This window comes from Alosa alosa, chromosome 16 (assembly GCF_017589495.1).
Source record: "Alosa alosa isolate M-15738 ecotype Scorff River chromosome 16, AALO_Geno_1.1, whole genome shotgun sequence".
In the NCBI taxonomy this organism is placed as follows: domain Eukaryota; kingdom Metazoa; phylum Chordata; class Actinopteri; order Clupeiformes; family Clupeidae; genus Alosa; species Alosa alosa.
The window spans coordinates 10,740,541-10,755,980 of NC_063204.1; the positions used below are offsets into that span (position 1 = coordinate 10,740,541).

Sequence of the window (15,440 nt, forward strand, 5' to 3'; positions counted from 1 at the left end):
TGTAGATAGCGATGTATGCTCAGTTCAAATCACAGGGCAGTTCAATCACAGAGCCTCTTTGAACTAATGCTAGCACAAACAGGTCAGGACATTTGCATCTACGCAACACTACGCGAGGTTTCATCATGATACGTGCCTAGTGGTTTAAGTCATCCTAATGTGGGTGAAATATCTGGACCTAGCTCTGAGCAGCCTCTACTCATATCCAGCTTTGGCTTGTTTCAGCTATCAGAACTGGTTTTATGTGGTAACATATAGAGGGCACTTCAATGATGGCATGTCCTTTGAACTAGAACTGCAAAGGAATGAAATGCCCGCACTCTGCTAAAACTCCCATTTTATTGTGTTGCAAGGTTTCAACCCGGCTGGGTCTTCCTCAGGCATTCCTTTGCAGTTCTAGTTCCATTTGTTCTCACTGGTGGGGATGTGCACACTTCCACTACTACTCAATGTCTTTTGAACTAACAAGTTGGCACAACAGCCAAAAAATGTCTAACTGAACAGCTCTGGCATGAACTTCACACAAGGGCGACTTCCTGAACGCGAGTGCTTCGCCAGCGGGAACATTTCAATTGCTGCTGATGGTCAACAGTCCAGGAGGGTGTTTGTCAGAATGTAGGCCAGTGTTGGACAGTAAGCTCGTCACCTTGACAGCCTTCTTCTTGGCTCCCTCGTCGTCGTCGGCCTCCTCGTGCTCTCTGACCCCCTGCGTGAGGTTGGTGTAGTTGGCCAACTTGCTGAGGAGCGACGACACCATGGGGTTACTGTCCATCTCCTCCTGCAACACACAAACAAGAGCCACAGGACACGTTCATTCAACAGACACCAATGATTTCCGCCTTAAGAAATAGACGTGTGCGTGTGTTTTTTTTTTGTGTGGCCTGTTTTGGTCCGCTTGACTTCTTGAAAAAACACACTTTTCCACACTATGCTCATTCGTTAAATCAAAACTTAGAATGTATTTTGTAAAATGACAGGCTTTTTTTTCCAACTGAAGGCTATAAGTAATAAGTATATATATATTTGTGTGTGTGTGTGTGTGTGTGTGTGTGTGTGTGTGTGTGTATGTATAAATATATAGTAAAAAGGATACCCATGTAATAGCAGCTTAGACATTCACAGGAATGAAAATAGACCAAGCTGCAGGCAAATTATGTTACTCAAAATGCAACAAAAAAACTACAAGTGAGACGAGTGGTGGTTTGCCGTCTTGCAGAGGCTGTGGAAGTGGGAGCCAAAAACAAAACCAGCAGGGAAGATCTCCAAGAGTCCAGAGAGGGCCTCTCAGACGATCAGAAGCACAACATCCACCTCTACCACTCCATCCGTCACAAGCGCTCGATGACTGACCAGCCATACCATCTCTCTTAGGCACTCTGCTGCCTGTGACCGACCGTCTCTCTTAATGGTGAAAGATGCGCATTTCAGGTGGCATGTGTGTGTGTGTGCGTGTGCGTGTGTGTGTGTGTGTGTGTGCCTGTGTGTGTGTGTGTGTGTGTGTGTGTGTGTGTGTGTGTGTGTGTGTGTGTATATGTATATATATATATATGTGTGTTAGGACTGTCAATCGATTAAAAAAATGAATCGAATTAATTACATACTCTGTGATTAATTCATCTAAATTAATCGCATATATAATTTTTACTGTGAAAGTATTTTAAATATTTAAATTCAAATGAATCATTGAATAATCAGCATTAGTGACATTAAAGTTCAAAAACTCTTTTATTATTATTTTCACTGTTCAAATAATGGGCATAATAATCTATGATATGACTTAATATGCTGAGGAAGAAGTTTTTTTTTTCACATACAAGGCATTTCAGGCCACAGATATAACCTAGGGGACACAATGAAAATAAACTAACACTCCCCTCAATGTCAACAATGTCTTTGCATTGATGTGCGACTTTAGAGTTGACGAACTTTTGTGATATGCAAATTCCTTGCTGCAGACACTACAGAGGACTTTATTTTAATCAACACTTTATTTTTATCAACACCATCAGGCTGTTTTTTTCAAAGTAAATGTTCTAATCAATGATCTACTGTAGGCAGCACATTTTCTTCTCTCTCCTTCATTTAACAATCTAATGGTTACTGACTAGAACGGCTATACGGCTAACTAGAAAGGTCATACGGAATCGATTAATCTGCGCTATTTTTTTAATCAGTTATTTTTTCTCAAATTAATTAATCGAAATTAATCAGTTATTTTAACAGCCCTAATGTGTGTGTGTGTGTTTGTTTGTGTGCATGTGTATGTCCGTGTGTTTACCTCAAACAAGGCCATGTTTTTGCCGTCGTACAGTGTGCCTTTGTCATTTTCTGTGTTGTTGATAAACGGGCTGCTCTCCTTCGGGTTGCCATCACCTGAAAGCACATTGGGAGAGAGAGAAAGGTTATTATGAGACATGGCTGACACCACCGACATCCCACACTACACGCGTCATACAAAGGGAGAACACATGCTGCACACACACGGTTCTTTTCAAGCAAAACATGGAATGTTCTAGAGTCCACAATCCCACATTCATGGCTCCGGATCGATCCGCTTTAAATTGGGTCACAGAGAAAATCAATGCTTTCTGCTCACTTGTCCTGGTCAGAGCAGTAAAAGGCTGCGGATGGTTGTACACTACAGGCCAGAATGTTAATGACTTTTCATGATGTGATAAATATCTGGACTTAACCAATGTGTTCTGAGGTTTACATGGAACCAAACTGAAAGACCAAGGCTTACTGGCGATCTGAAGACTGCTGATGGTTGTGTAAGTGGCCTAGTAAAATAAATCAATAAAATAAGTCAGACCAAAATAAATCAATAAAAAAGCCACAGTGGGGTGTGTGTGTGACAGAGAAAGAAAGAAAGAGAGAGAGAGAATGTGGGTGTAGCAGCTTATGGTCAAAATGGTCAAAACATGGTTGGCTTTTAAGTGTCTAATTAAATTTTTTTTTAAATTCCTATATAAAGCAAATTAAATTTGCTTTATATAGGAACAAATAAAATCTGACTTGTTTTACTTTTCAGAGAAGAACACACTTGGGGTGTGCATCAGTGATTTTAGTGACTTAAACTAAACTTCACAGCACAACACGATCCTGCATTTCCCATAATGCAATTACACAACCATCGCAACTCACACATCACCCCTAAATATGGCACTTTACACTTCACATCATTCTGCTCATAGGCGCCAATATCACAACACTAGAAATTCACTAACTGTATGTACTCAGACAGCAATCTTTGACACAGATCTGGCCTGTTATGATACTACTATAATTCGTCTGGGTCCACATATGACTCTGATTTCCCTTTGGCCTGTTAGATAGCACACACGCACGCGGACACGCACACACACACATGCACACACACACACACACACACACACACATACATAAACACTGACACAAATACACACACACACATATGCACACACACACACACACACACACAAACACATACATAAACACTGACACAAATACACACACACACATATGCACACACACACAGACACACACACACACACACACACACACACACACACACACACACACACACACACACACACACATCTGGGCATCGTTCTCACTGGCATTTCCCCCACAACGGCCAGAAACTCCGCAGCCACTCCGGGGAACATTCCGGCATGCTACTGCGACTCGGGTCGGACGCTTTGACGTTCTCTCAGGGGCACAGTGAGGAAAGCAAATGTTTTGACGTGGAGTGTGTGGAAAGCAAGTCACCTTTCAGTGCCTCTCACATGCAGGCAGGCAATACCAATGCGCTGACCTGCTAACATGGGCGTCAAAATGAAAAATAGACAGGTAACACAGTCGCTCCACAAACACAAGGCATGTAGAGTAAAATAGGGGTCACGTGACCCAGAGTTGCGTATTGCGTAATCGATTGAGAGAGCTACTGAAGGTCAAACAAGAATAGGGAAATGACAGGGTCAAGGTCACTGGGAACAAACTGCTTCCATTCCTTACAGAAATACAAATAAAAAGACTAAAAGCATTAAATTTAAAGGATCTTAAATTCAGCTTCAATATTCCCTAAAACCGTGCAGAATCTTTTAATGTGTATTGAGGAATCATTCCTTTGGGAACCAACTAAGGTTGTCCTGAACCTGTTACTATATATAGGCTAGAAGCCAAACCCTTCTGCAACTTGGGGTGGACATTACATTTTGAAAATGTATGTCACTGGCAGATTTTTAGGCAAATTCACCAGCCACTGAAAATTAAATTATTCCTTTGTGTGAATTGTCTGAAATCTGCCAGCCACTTTCGTATTTTACCATCATTTGGCTGGTGGCTGATGCTTATTCCCATATCCAATTGCAACCGTGCAAAACGCCACTTCAACTTGCCCCGAAATTCCTCTTTAAATGAAGTGCCCGAGTCATCTAGTGGCATTACGCTGGTAACTTTTACTGCTTCATCTGTTGCCTGCTGTAAGAGGCTTCCACCTTAAGCCTAGAGTAGTGACTGGACAAATCCCTCATGTCCTTGCATAGATACCTTTATACACACACTAGTGTTACACACCGGCATTGTTACAGCCTATGTGCCAACTACACTGGTCTGAACAGGTCAAACTTTGCCAGAAAGTGAAAGTGTTTTAGAGTGTGTTTTAGATGTTATCTCCGATATCTCCCATAATGCATGGTTCATGTGTGACGGTCATCTTTGCCCTCTTGCCCTGTAAATCCAAACATGGCCCAATCCTATTTGAAGGGACAGGCTAATGCTGGGGGGAAGCCTTAGTGGCGGGTCTAATTCTGGTCCCTGGGCTGGATGGTGACTTGCTCTATGCATCTGTGGTGGATTACAAGGCTGAGTTTTCCCAGAATCCCTGGAAAAAAAACAGACTTCCTAAAAGCCTTGACATTACAACTACTTTTCTTTCAGACTTTTTCCAGGTACACATACCATTGAAAACGGTGACAAATGCCATCCAATTTCATTGCATCCTGTACAATGACAATAAAAAAATTCTATTCCATTCTATTCTATTCTATTCTATTCTATTCTATTCTATTCTATTCAATTGTAAGACTCTTCCGTGGTACTGACTCTTCACACAGTCAAAGGCAAACAGCAGAGAGTCAATGACAACTTAGCCTAACACAAAAAGAACACATCTGGTTAAAGACCAGAGAGTGACAAGGACAGCGCCTCTTGACATAGGTCATGTCTGGTCCATTACAGACACACTTGCACCCCCAAACCTTCCAGGCTAACGTAGCCTAACTAAGGCAACTGACTGCACACTGGGCATAAATTAAATAAGCTCCTAGAAGGCTTTAATCAGTAGAAGGCTTTAATCAGAACAAGCAAGCCAGCTGTAAGTAATGACGAGTCCCTCAGGGTAATAGACAGATGTTTCAATCAACTACGAATGAAAATATAGTGGACTATAATAGTGGAATTTACAGGATATTAAGTGTCCTTATATATATATATTTTTTTTTTTTTTGAATTTCCCCTTGGGGATCAAAGTATCTATCTATCTATCTATCTATCTATCTTATGAGCATGAACAAATGTGTGTGTGTATGTGTGTGTGTGTGTGTGTGTGTGTGTGTGTGTGTGTGTGTGTTGAGGTGTGAGGTATGACGCTAAACAGTATGGTCCGTTCTCCTGAGGCTTGAGCCACTTCCACTTGAGCAGAACAGGACCGGCCATGACCTAGTTTATAACATCACATTTGCATCATTGCTGCCGTCAAACACACACACACACACACACACACACACACACACACACACAGAGACAGGACAAGTAACAAGTGACAAGGGAAGAGAAGGAAACACAACAAGAGACAAGAAAAGAAGAGAAAGGAGAAGAGCATCAACAAGAGAAAGGAAAAGTGCAACAGTTGAGGCTGTGTGTGTGTGTGTGTGTGTGTGTGTGTGTGTGTGTGTGTGTGTGTGTGTGTGTGTGTGTGTGTGTGTGTGTGTGTGTGTGTGTGTGTGTGTGTGTGCATGGTAAGCTGTGCAGGGATGAAGACAAGAAGATGCTCCTCATTCCTCCATAACTCAGACTACAATAATAAACCCTCACACGAGAGGCCTAGGTCTGGTCCAAACAGACCATCATTAAAAACGCATCCCATACATTGGTTAAAAACAATACACTTGGTATGTGGGACCAAAATACTCCACCAGATGGGATAAAATACCACACACACACATTCCTTTCACTGGTTCAAGTTCCATACACACATTCCTTTCACTTTTTCAATTTCTCTCATAGTGAGACGGGAGTTGTCTAGAGGCAACTATGCAAGAGACTGACAAGAAGGCAGAAAAATGTCTGCAACACTTTGCCTTAGGTCGTTTTTACACAGAAAAGCATGGCACAGTATGGGTTGTTGTCATTTTCACCTGGGATAAATCATTTGTAAGTGTCACAACTGCAGGCAGGCGTCCTATTAATAACTAGCAATGGAGCAAGAAGCGCTGGCTAGAACAACACACAGGTTTTGAACTAGATGCTTCATGAGACATGGCAACATTGGCCCCCTATGGCCTCGGTGCGCTAGCTTGCTTGACATCAGCAAACCAGTTGTTCGTTGATATCGCTGTCAACATTGAAGAGGAGTGCTTCAGAGTTACCAACACGTGTGCTCACTGAAAACCCTTCCCTCCTTATTTTGTGCAGCCACTGCACGTAGGCTGGGGTTTTTAGGAAAAAGGTGGAAGCTAAAATCGCTTTCATAACGACTTGCAGCTGAGCAGAGCGCCACACAGCAGTGCTCCTTAGAGTCGCCCACGGACATTAAGACTCGCGTACAATATGTTTCTTATGTTTTGGTACAAGTAAAGCATTCATCTTCAGATGCTTGTTGACAGCCATGTCAACAAACAAGAAATTGGTTTGCCGATTTCAAGTAAGCTAGTGCACAGAGCCCAAGCCAAGATGAATGCCTGAGCTCAGTGGTTTTAAACTAAAGCACCACATATGAGTGTAACCATTCAGAATGTTCTGTGAGTTGTACACTAATTAGCCAGGACTCCCTGGCAGACGAGATACTGTGTCTCAAAGGCACCTTTCTGGATAAATAAAGGATAAATAAAATATAAATAAATAAACAAACAAAAATTGTAGTCCAGTCTCCACCCTTGGCATTATTTTAAGTGAGCTGCTGCACCAGACTGCATTCATGCCAACAGGCAGCACCACGACCAACCAACACCCAACTCCAATCCAATCCAGTCCAATGATCCAATCAGGGGTCCCAGACGGCCTAGGCACCATACGCACTCCTTTCCAGACATCACAGTTATCCTGACGCCAGAGAGTTTACAAACACTCCTCAAGCCGTGAGTCACACGCGTACACACACACATGATTTTGGCAAAAAGAACTCTGTGAATGCTAGTTAAATATTAAGGTTTTAGAGTTTGATGACTAAACCAGTCATCTAAGGATTTATGCAGCAAACACACACACACACACACAAAATATAGATTTATACCATAAAGGTACCCCAAAAGTCTCAAAGTCTCACCATTATTGAATTAGGTCTGTGACTGTCAAAAACATAATTTACTGACTGCAAGTTTGGAAATTTAACCAGATGATTTCCATTAGCTGAGGGGACTTCCTTTCCTCTCCACAGACGTGTGACTGACTTGATGGTGACGAGGACAGCGAGGCACCATGCACACACACACACACACACACACACACACACACACACACACACTTCCCAATCCACTGCTCCTTCAAAAGCTGAACTACAAGAACCACACACTTTCAGTTGCTAAACGGTTGTGTTTGATAAAAAAACAACAACAAAAAAAAAAGTAGATTTGAAATGATTAGATTTCAAAAGGGACAGCACATCACTTGCAGCTCCTTTCTGACTGTGTACCAGGGACGGGGCATTCACCACAATTAAAACCCTATTATCCCAGAGCACCAGCTACCGAGCAAGAGCTCGTTCAGTGCATTCAATTTCACACACACACACACACACACACACACACACACACACACACGCCTGGAGAGGCTATTCTGGCCTCATTATCACCTGGGAGACGATAAATGTATGTGTGTGTGTGCGATAGAGATGTGTGTGTGTATGGGGCAGGTGGGAGAAATGACCTGCCTGCGTTGATAAATGACTGCAGGTGTGTGAGAGTGTGTCAGGCGTAGCGGGAGCAGAGAGTGGAGAGTCCTTGAGCAAGCTCATCACTTGACCTCCACAGGCACGCACTAAACAATGGACTGTCACTGAGATAATGTGCGTGTGACCAGCAGAGTGTGTAATGTGTGTGTGTGTGTGTGACTGAGAGAAAAAACGAGAGGGTGTGTACGTAGGAGGGCATGTGACCAGGTGTGTGATTGAGTGTGTCTATGTAAGTATGTGTGTGTGTGTGTGTGTGTGTGTGTGTGTGCTGGGGGGTTTACCAGGAAGTTTCTACACCCATACACAAAAACTTCTGTCAGCCTTTGAAGACACAGGCAATGATATCCCTTTAAAAGTAGTCAATACAATCAGCCTGTCACCAGTGCCAACATCACGTTTTAAACAAGTTTTAATTGTAAGAAATAAAATCTTCTGTTTCTATATCTGTGTTTATACAATACATACAACTAGTTCGTCCCCTGCACAATAATGGTAGCAGTTACTCTTGAAGTTTTCAAAAGCAGGAAACACATGAAACAGAAACACAGATAAACTGTAGATAATAGATAGATAATAGAAAATACAAAATACAGCAACTAGGATCAAACAGAGGCTGAGTGACCTCTGGGGAGATCAAGTCACCTGTTGAGTGTGTGTGTGTGTGTGTGTGTGTGTGTGTGTGTGTGTGTGTGTGTGTGTGTGTGTGTGTGTGTGTGTGTGTGTGTGTGTGTGTGTGAGTGTGTGTGTGTGAGAGAGAGAGAGAGAGCCGGGCATCAGTAAGAACACTAACTAGGGGCCAGAGCGCCTTTGTTTCTGAGGGAAATGAGTGGCCACGCACACTATTTATAACTGATAAGCTACCTCAGATAGCATCCTAAGCTGCCTACAGCTTCACTGCTGGCCTGAGAGAGAGAGAGAGAGAGAGAGAGAGAGAGAGAGAGAGAGAGAGAGAGAGAGAGAGAGAGAGAGAAAGAGAGAGAGCAAAAGACAGAGAGAGTCATTCCAATCTCTTTATCCACTACTGCTACTAAGCAATTAAGGTAACGTTAGTCTGACCAGGTAGCCTAAACCAAATCCAGCCAAATCCAGCCCAGCGGAAGCTCCAATATGTACCTGCCGTATTAGGCTACATGGCTACGGGGCAAGCCGGGCGCCGCTGGTCCCCCCAAATCCTCCCCACTGCAGAGAGGGGAGACAGGAAGGGCACGGGGGGTCCGACCTGCTCTGGGCTCAGACTCCAATTCCAGGAAAAACACAACCAGACCAGAGATTTGAAAAGAAAAACCCATTAAGTCACCCACGGCCTGTGAGAAAGAGACGATGAGATTCTTCCCAAACGTTTGGTCAGAACACACAGACACACACACACACACACAAAACCCAACTATAGCAAGTTAGTTGACTGAAAGAGCAGTAAATGTTTGTGGGACGAGAATAAATAAAAAAGAATGACCTGATAAAGAATCCAACGAGAATAAAAACCCCAAATCATATCATCTTCCTAGACCTTATTCTCTTAGGGCTGGATCATCTCTCCCTCCCGAATGACCTGGCACCCACCACCACACAAACTTCACACCGCAAATCTACCTCTCCGCACAACAACCACCTAGTACACTACCTGGCTTTTTCCTAGTTACCCCAGCCATGGGGCAGTTTCTGCGCCACTTACCCCTCCGGCGCGAGGTTTCCCCCTGCTCCATCGTGCTGGGGTGAGAGGGGGGGTGACGGGGTGGTGGTAGAGTGCGTCCCTGGTGAGGATGCTGGTCTCCTGAGCAACGGACCGGTGGATGAATATGATGGAGAGGGCGAGTGAGAGAGAGAGAGCACCAGATTTCCCTGCGCTCGGTAGATCCACAGTGACTGTGTGTGTGAGTGTGTGTGTGTGTGTGTGTGTGTGTGTGAGACACTGGCAACGAGACGGCAGAGACGCATCAGGAGCTCAGGGTCTGATCCCTGATCACTGCGTGCACTACACACACACACACACACACACACACACACACACACACAGGGGAGGAGTATGCTTCACAGGGGGTGGGAATAGCGAGGGAGAGACTGATAGAGAGAGGGAGAGAGGAGGGGTGTAGAGAGAGAGAGGAGACAGAGAGAGGGATGCTGTTACTATGAAAATGAGAAAGAAAAACACAAACAAGAGTTCGGCAACAGAATTTGAGAGAGAAAAAGCAGAGGACAGAGAGAGCAAGTAACAGAGACACAATGATAAAAAAGGGAGAAGAAAAAAAAAAAAAAGGAGGTCAACAGCAGTATAAAAGAGGCAATGCTGCTTGGCTAACTGCGTTGTGCTTTGACCAATCGTGAGGCTCAACCCTGCACCTGCCCCAGACTCCCACCCATAACGAGCAGCACCTGGGATTAGAAGGCGGACATGCTAACCAGTGAGCTAACACCCATGGGTGCTAATATCTCTTACTAGCAGGTCTCTTAAGGTGTCCAGAGGGAGGTTTACTTACATACAGTACACTGTGCAGCTATCGTACCATTAAACACCTACAAAATGGTCCTTCACACACCACTAGTCTTTAGACAGATCACACACAACAGTTCGTTCTTCTCTCTCCCACACACACACACTCCCAAAGCTTAGATGCTGCAAGCATCATGGGAGATTCTTTTCGACCATCCTCCAGAAACCAAGTTCCTGACTGGAGTGACTACATATCACATCTCTCTTCACAGTCACAGACTGTTTGTTTGCAAAACATAATGCTGCATTCTTCATTTAAGTAAAGCTAAGGAGCTAACTAATAACTCAGCATCTTCTTATCTTTCTTATCTTCTACTGTCTTTATTGTACAGTGGAGTTTAGTTATATGTTTATACTTATACTTATGTTTACGATTTCTGCTGTAAGTGCATGTTGTGTTTGATGTCTGTATGCTACTGAGACCCTTGAATTTCCCCTTGGGGATCAATAAAGTATCTATCTATCTATCTATCTATCTATCTATCTATCTATCTAGCACGTTTGATACAATACAATAGACTATTAATGCATAACTATTGTAAGTGACAGGTACAATCAATGTATGGATGTGTTATATTATATGCTTGTGAATGTTTTACACAAATATTATATACTGTCCTGCACAACGTAGTTATTTGTTTCATCTCAGAACTATGAGGTATACCAGTCCTTCTGCAAGGGCAGAAGAGCATACAAGAGGTTTGTAAAAAATGTTGACGCTTATTTAAACACACACACAAGTCCGAGAGTATTGGTGTGTAGTCAAATGATCCAGCAGGCTGATAGTGTGCGTGTGTGTGTGTGTGTAGTTGGTGTGAGTGAGTGAGTGAGTGTGTATGAGTGAGAGAGAGAGAGAGAGAGTGTGTAAGCCTTGTTAGGCATTTGTCTCCGCTAATCCTTCCTTAAGATCACTGCTACCAATCAGCATTCACCATCCACCACTTCAGACAGCCCAATGGGCCCCTGGGTAAAATACTGTGACATGGACCACTCTGATCCATCACTTCCTGGGAGTGGTCACGAGCAGTGGATCAATCAGTTTAGTCATCAGGAAGCAATGTTTCTCTATTACTGTATATGGACAAAAAAATAGCTATCTGTTCTTAAAAACACTAAATAAATGTGCTAAATACAAACTTGTTAAAAACACTAAATAAATGTGCTCAAAACTTGCTTAGATGACACCATTCCATGTTCTCTGGGTCATTTTTTATCACTGATATAGACAAAAAGGAAATGGCACAGAGGATTTTGGCAGATCACACTGGTTGATACTTGAACTGCGAATTGATCCTCCCAAAATATGCTCTTAACGAGGAAACCCCTAACGCCTCAGGTATAATGGCACAAAGTGCATGTTGTGTTTGATGTCTGCTACTGCGAGGGAATATACTGAGGCTCAGGTATAATGGCACAAAGTGCATGTTGTGTTTGATGTCTGTATGCTACTGAGACGAGGAATATGCTCTTAACGAGGAAACCCCTAACGCCTCAGGTATAATGGCACAAAGTATGGCACGTGACATAGCTGCAACGCCGCTAGCATAAGAGATCAATTGTGGATCAATTAGTAACGTCCACGCCATGTTGACTGACCGGCCAGTAATGACTTAATGGGATTAGACAAATCTGCTCCTTATATAAAGCAAACCAGACAAAACGTTTCACTGCACTGACTGTTGATGCCTAGGCTACACCCTGTTCATTCACTGCTTTGAGGAGCGAGGGCAAGTCCCCATGGGTTATATCAGACTTTGAGGTAGAGACCTCAATTTTGAATTCTCATAGCCTCCATCCACACAGAAGAACTGGAAGATTCAAGGAATTGTATTTACCACTAGTACACGCACAGACAGTACGGTGCATAGGAAAGACATGTATACAACTTTGGTTGGTCGCAGTCATGTGGGTATTAAACAGCCACAGACTCCACACACTCAAAAAGCTAAGTGCCTAATACATCATGCTCGTTAAATAGCGTTTATTACAGCAGATGTGGGCCAGGTCTTGGCCTGACATGACATAGGCAGCGACATCAGTACGACGCACTCTGATTTTGACACATTTGATTATATTCCATTCTATTGTTTTCAATACAACTCTGCAACTCTGCAAGCTGTTTTGTCTCTACCATCCATTGTTTATGAAACGCTGGTCAGTTACAAATGTCAGCGCTTGTGTGCGTGGGGCAAGTGACACTCATGTGTCCATATCAAGATTGCTGCATGCTTTCGGTTTGACTGCTTGTTTGTCGGACTGACATCACCCTCACAGACTGAGGACTCGGACTGCGTGTTCTGGGCTGGGCTGGCTTTAGGGTTATGAAAGCTGCCTCTGTTTTGTAATGTCAGGTCTGTTCCAGCTCTGAAAAAAAAACAGCTGTTGACAATACTGCCGTAACAATTAGGTTTGTTGTAAATACCTGGTCTACTGTAAGTCTAATGTGGTCTAATTCAAATGTGATGACTTCTGAGTTTTAAGCACCCCTCTGAATGTGAGCGTTAAATGTTTCTAAATGTTGATTTTTGGTGGGAAGCAGCAGGTGTGCGCTGCGGTGAGTTAGAAATGTCAGTCAGGACTGTGGGACTTCGAGAGCTTTTAAGCTGAGCAAAGCCTTCAGGTGAAACACAGCTCTGGTTACATAACAGGAGATCCAGGATTCAGCGTGTGTGTGTGTGTGTGTGTGTGTGAGGGGGCGGGTGTGAGTGCGGGGGGAAGTGTGTGTGGGCGTGTGTGAGCCAAGAGGCGGGGTCAAATCCTGACACAAATCTAAAGAGCTGAGCGTGGACCTGAGCATACAGACACACAGCACTGTGCACGGCTACAGGAGTGTGTGTGTGTGTGTGTGTGTGTGTGTGTGTGTGTGTCAGCTTACACAGTGGATTTATCTCAGCCTCTCTCTCTTTCTCTCTCTCTCTCTCTCTGTCTGTGTGTCAACCTACACCGTGGATTTCTATCTCTCTCTCTCTTTCTGTTTCTCTCTCTCCACACCATAGATCATGTCTTTCCTAAAGAAAAGTAAAAACATCTTTGTCACTCAGTCACTGCCAAAGTATTTTTCGTTTGTTCCTGCAATACTGATTTCTCTGAACAGTTCCTTAGAAAAGATTCCTACATTCCAACATTATTTCTCTTATATATTATATATAAATAAATATTGTATAAGATATATCTATATATATATATATATAAATAACTGTTTGATAAATGACTGCTTAAGGTAACTCGTTAAAAAGCTATTAGATTGGGAATGATGTCATCATTAGTGTGGTGATAACTTGTGACCTGATATTGCTTCATGAGAGGTTTCAGTCACCTATAAACTGAATTTTACTGATCAGACTTCCTCAGTTCTTCGACACAGTCAGTGGAATTTGTTCCTGTGACTCATATGACTCATATGATAGAACACTTCCATAATTTTGATAACAGCAAGACTTGTATGATTTATTTGTCTACTTTCAGTTTGACAAAACAGACACACAAACACGAGAATGTTCTATCATACAAGTATCTATCTATTAATAAAAAATGGTCTGTATCAACAAACAAGCAAATACAAATTGAATAAATGCATAGATCTGGCAAATCTGACGTGAGAATGAAGGTTGCAACAAATGAACTCAAAACAATACCAAACCTCTCCAGAGGGGGGCACTGTGATGCAGAGCAGGCATAAAAAACCCTCTCCCCTCTTTCTCTCCCTACTCCCCTGCTCCAAGTCCGACCACAGCCTAATTGACACCAGCTGTAGTGATTTTAAAACAATGTATAATGAACAGACCCAATGACTGCAAAACAACAGGGCTGCAGTGAGGAGATAAATAAACTTAGCAGCACAAGAGGGTGGTCGACAGCAATCTCACAGAGATTCCTCAGCCCAGATCATGTTGCTGGTGATGATCTCTGATAATTATTTTTTGTGCCTTATTTATCTACGCCGCGATCTAGGTGTGCTCCTGCTCCTGTGGGTAAACCTGGCACCTGTAACTCTCTCTCTCTCTCTCTCTCTCTCTCTCTCTCTCTCTCTCTCTCTCTCTGCCTCTCTCTCTGCCTCTCTCTGCCTCTCTCTCTCTCTCTCTTAGCCTCTCTATCTCTCTCTCAGACCTATAAAGAAGAGGAAGCAATTTCCTCCTGATGTAACGGCACTAATGAATCAGCTTAACACTCATGCAAATAAAAACACACAAACGCACCAACACACAGCCCTGGGAGTACGCACGCAGACAGAGACGGAGGTTGCGTGGCGATTCCAGTGGACCTTGAATCTGCAAACAAACTGTTGGATAATATAAACCCACCTGGTCCCACTGTGAGCAAGATATGACTGAAATAACACAAACAGTACACTTACAACCATGAAACACTGAGCTGCTTTTAAAAAAATACCAACTAGGCTCGCACATTGAGGAACTGAGCACCTTCATTGACAACAGTCTGTCCTTTCTTCCTCAGTCCAACTGTCTGCTTATGAAGAATGCTCAACAGGAAGGGACTAGGCTACTTCAACAGCTGGTGGCAAGGTGCTGTTTTATTTATTTAATTATTTATTTGTTATATGGAAAACAGTCTTTCAAAAGAAGCAGCACACAGACTGCATGTACTGAGATAACGAAGCTATTTAACTTGTACAGTCAGGAAAGTTCAGGTCATCATGCCATGCACCCCTAAACCAGAGACCACTAACAGTAAGCGGATTCATTTGATTACACGTCCATTGTACACAACATTTAGAGTATAATTACTATACATATAATTATGTATCAACAGCCTGACCATGTAAACAGTGTAGCTACTGCATAC

At 43.1% G+C, this 15,440-nt stretch overlaps 1 protein-coding gene across 1 annotated transcript in view; it reads right to left on the minus strand.

Moving 5' to 3' along the window:
* The window catches only part of slc12a7b (solute carrier family 12 member 7b), a 75,488-nt gene that overhangs the window by 34,144 nt on the left and 25,904 nt on the right, over positions 1–15,440 (minus strand). The window contains 2 exon segments of the mRNA XM_048265807.1: positions 647–778; positions 2,279–2,373. Of these exon segments, the coding sequence (XP_048121764.1) occupies positions 647–778; positions 2,279–2,373 (227 nt within the window).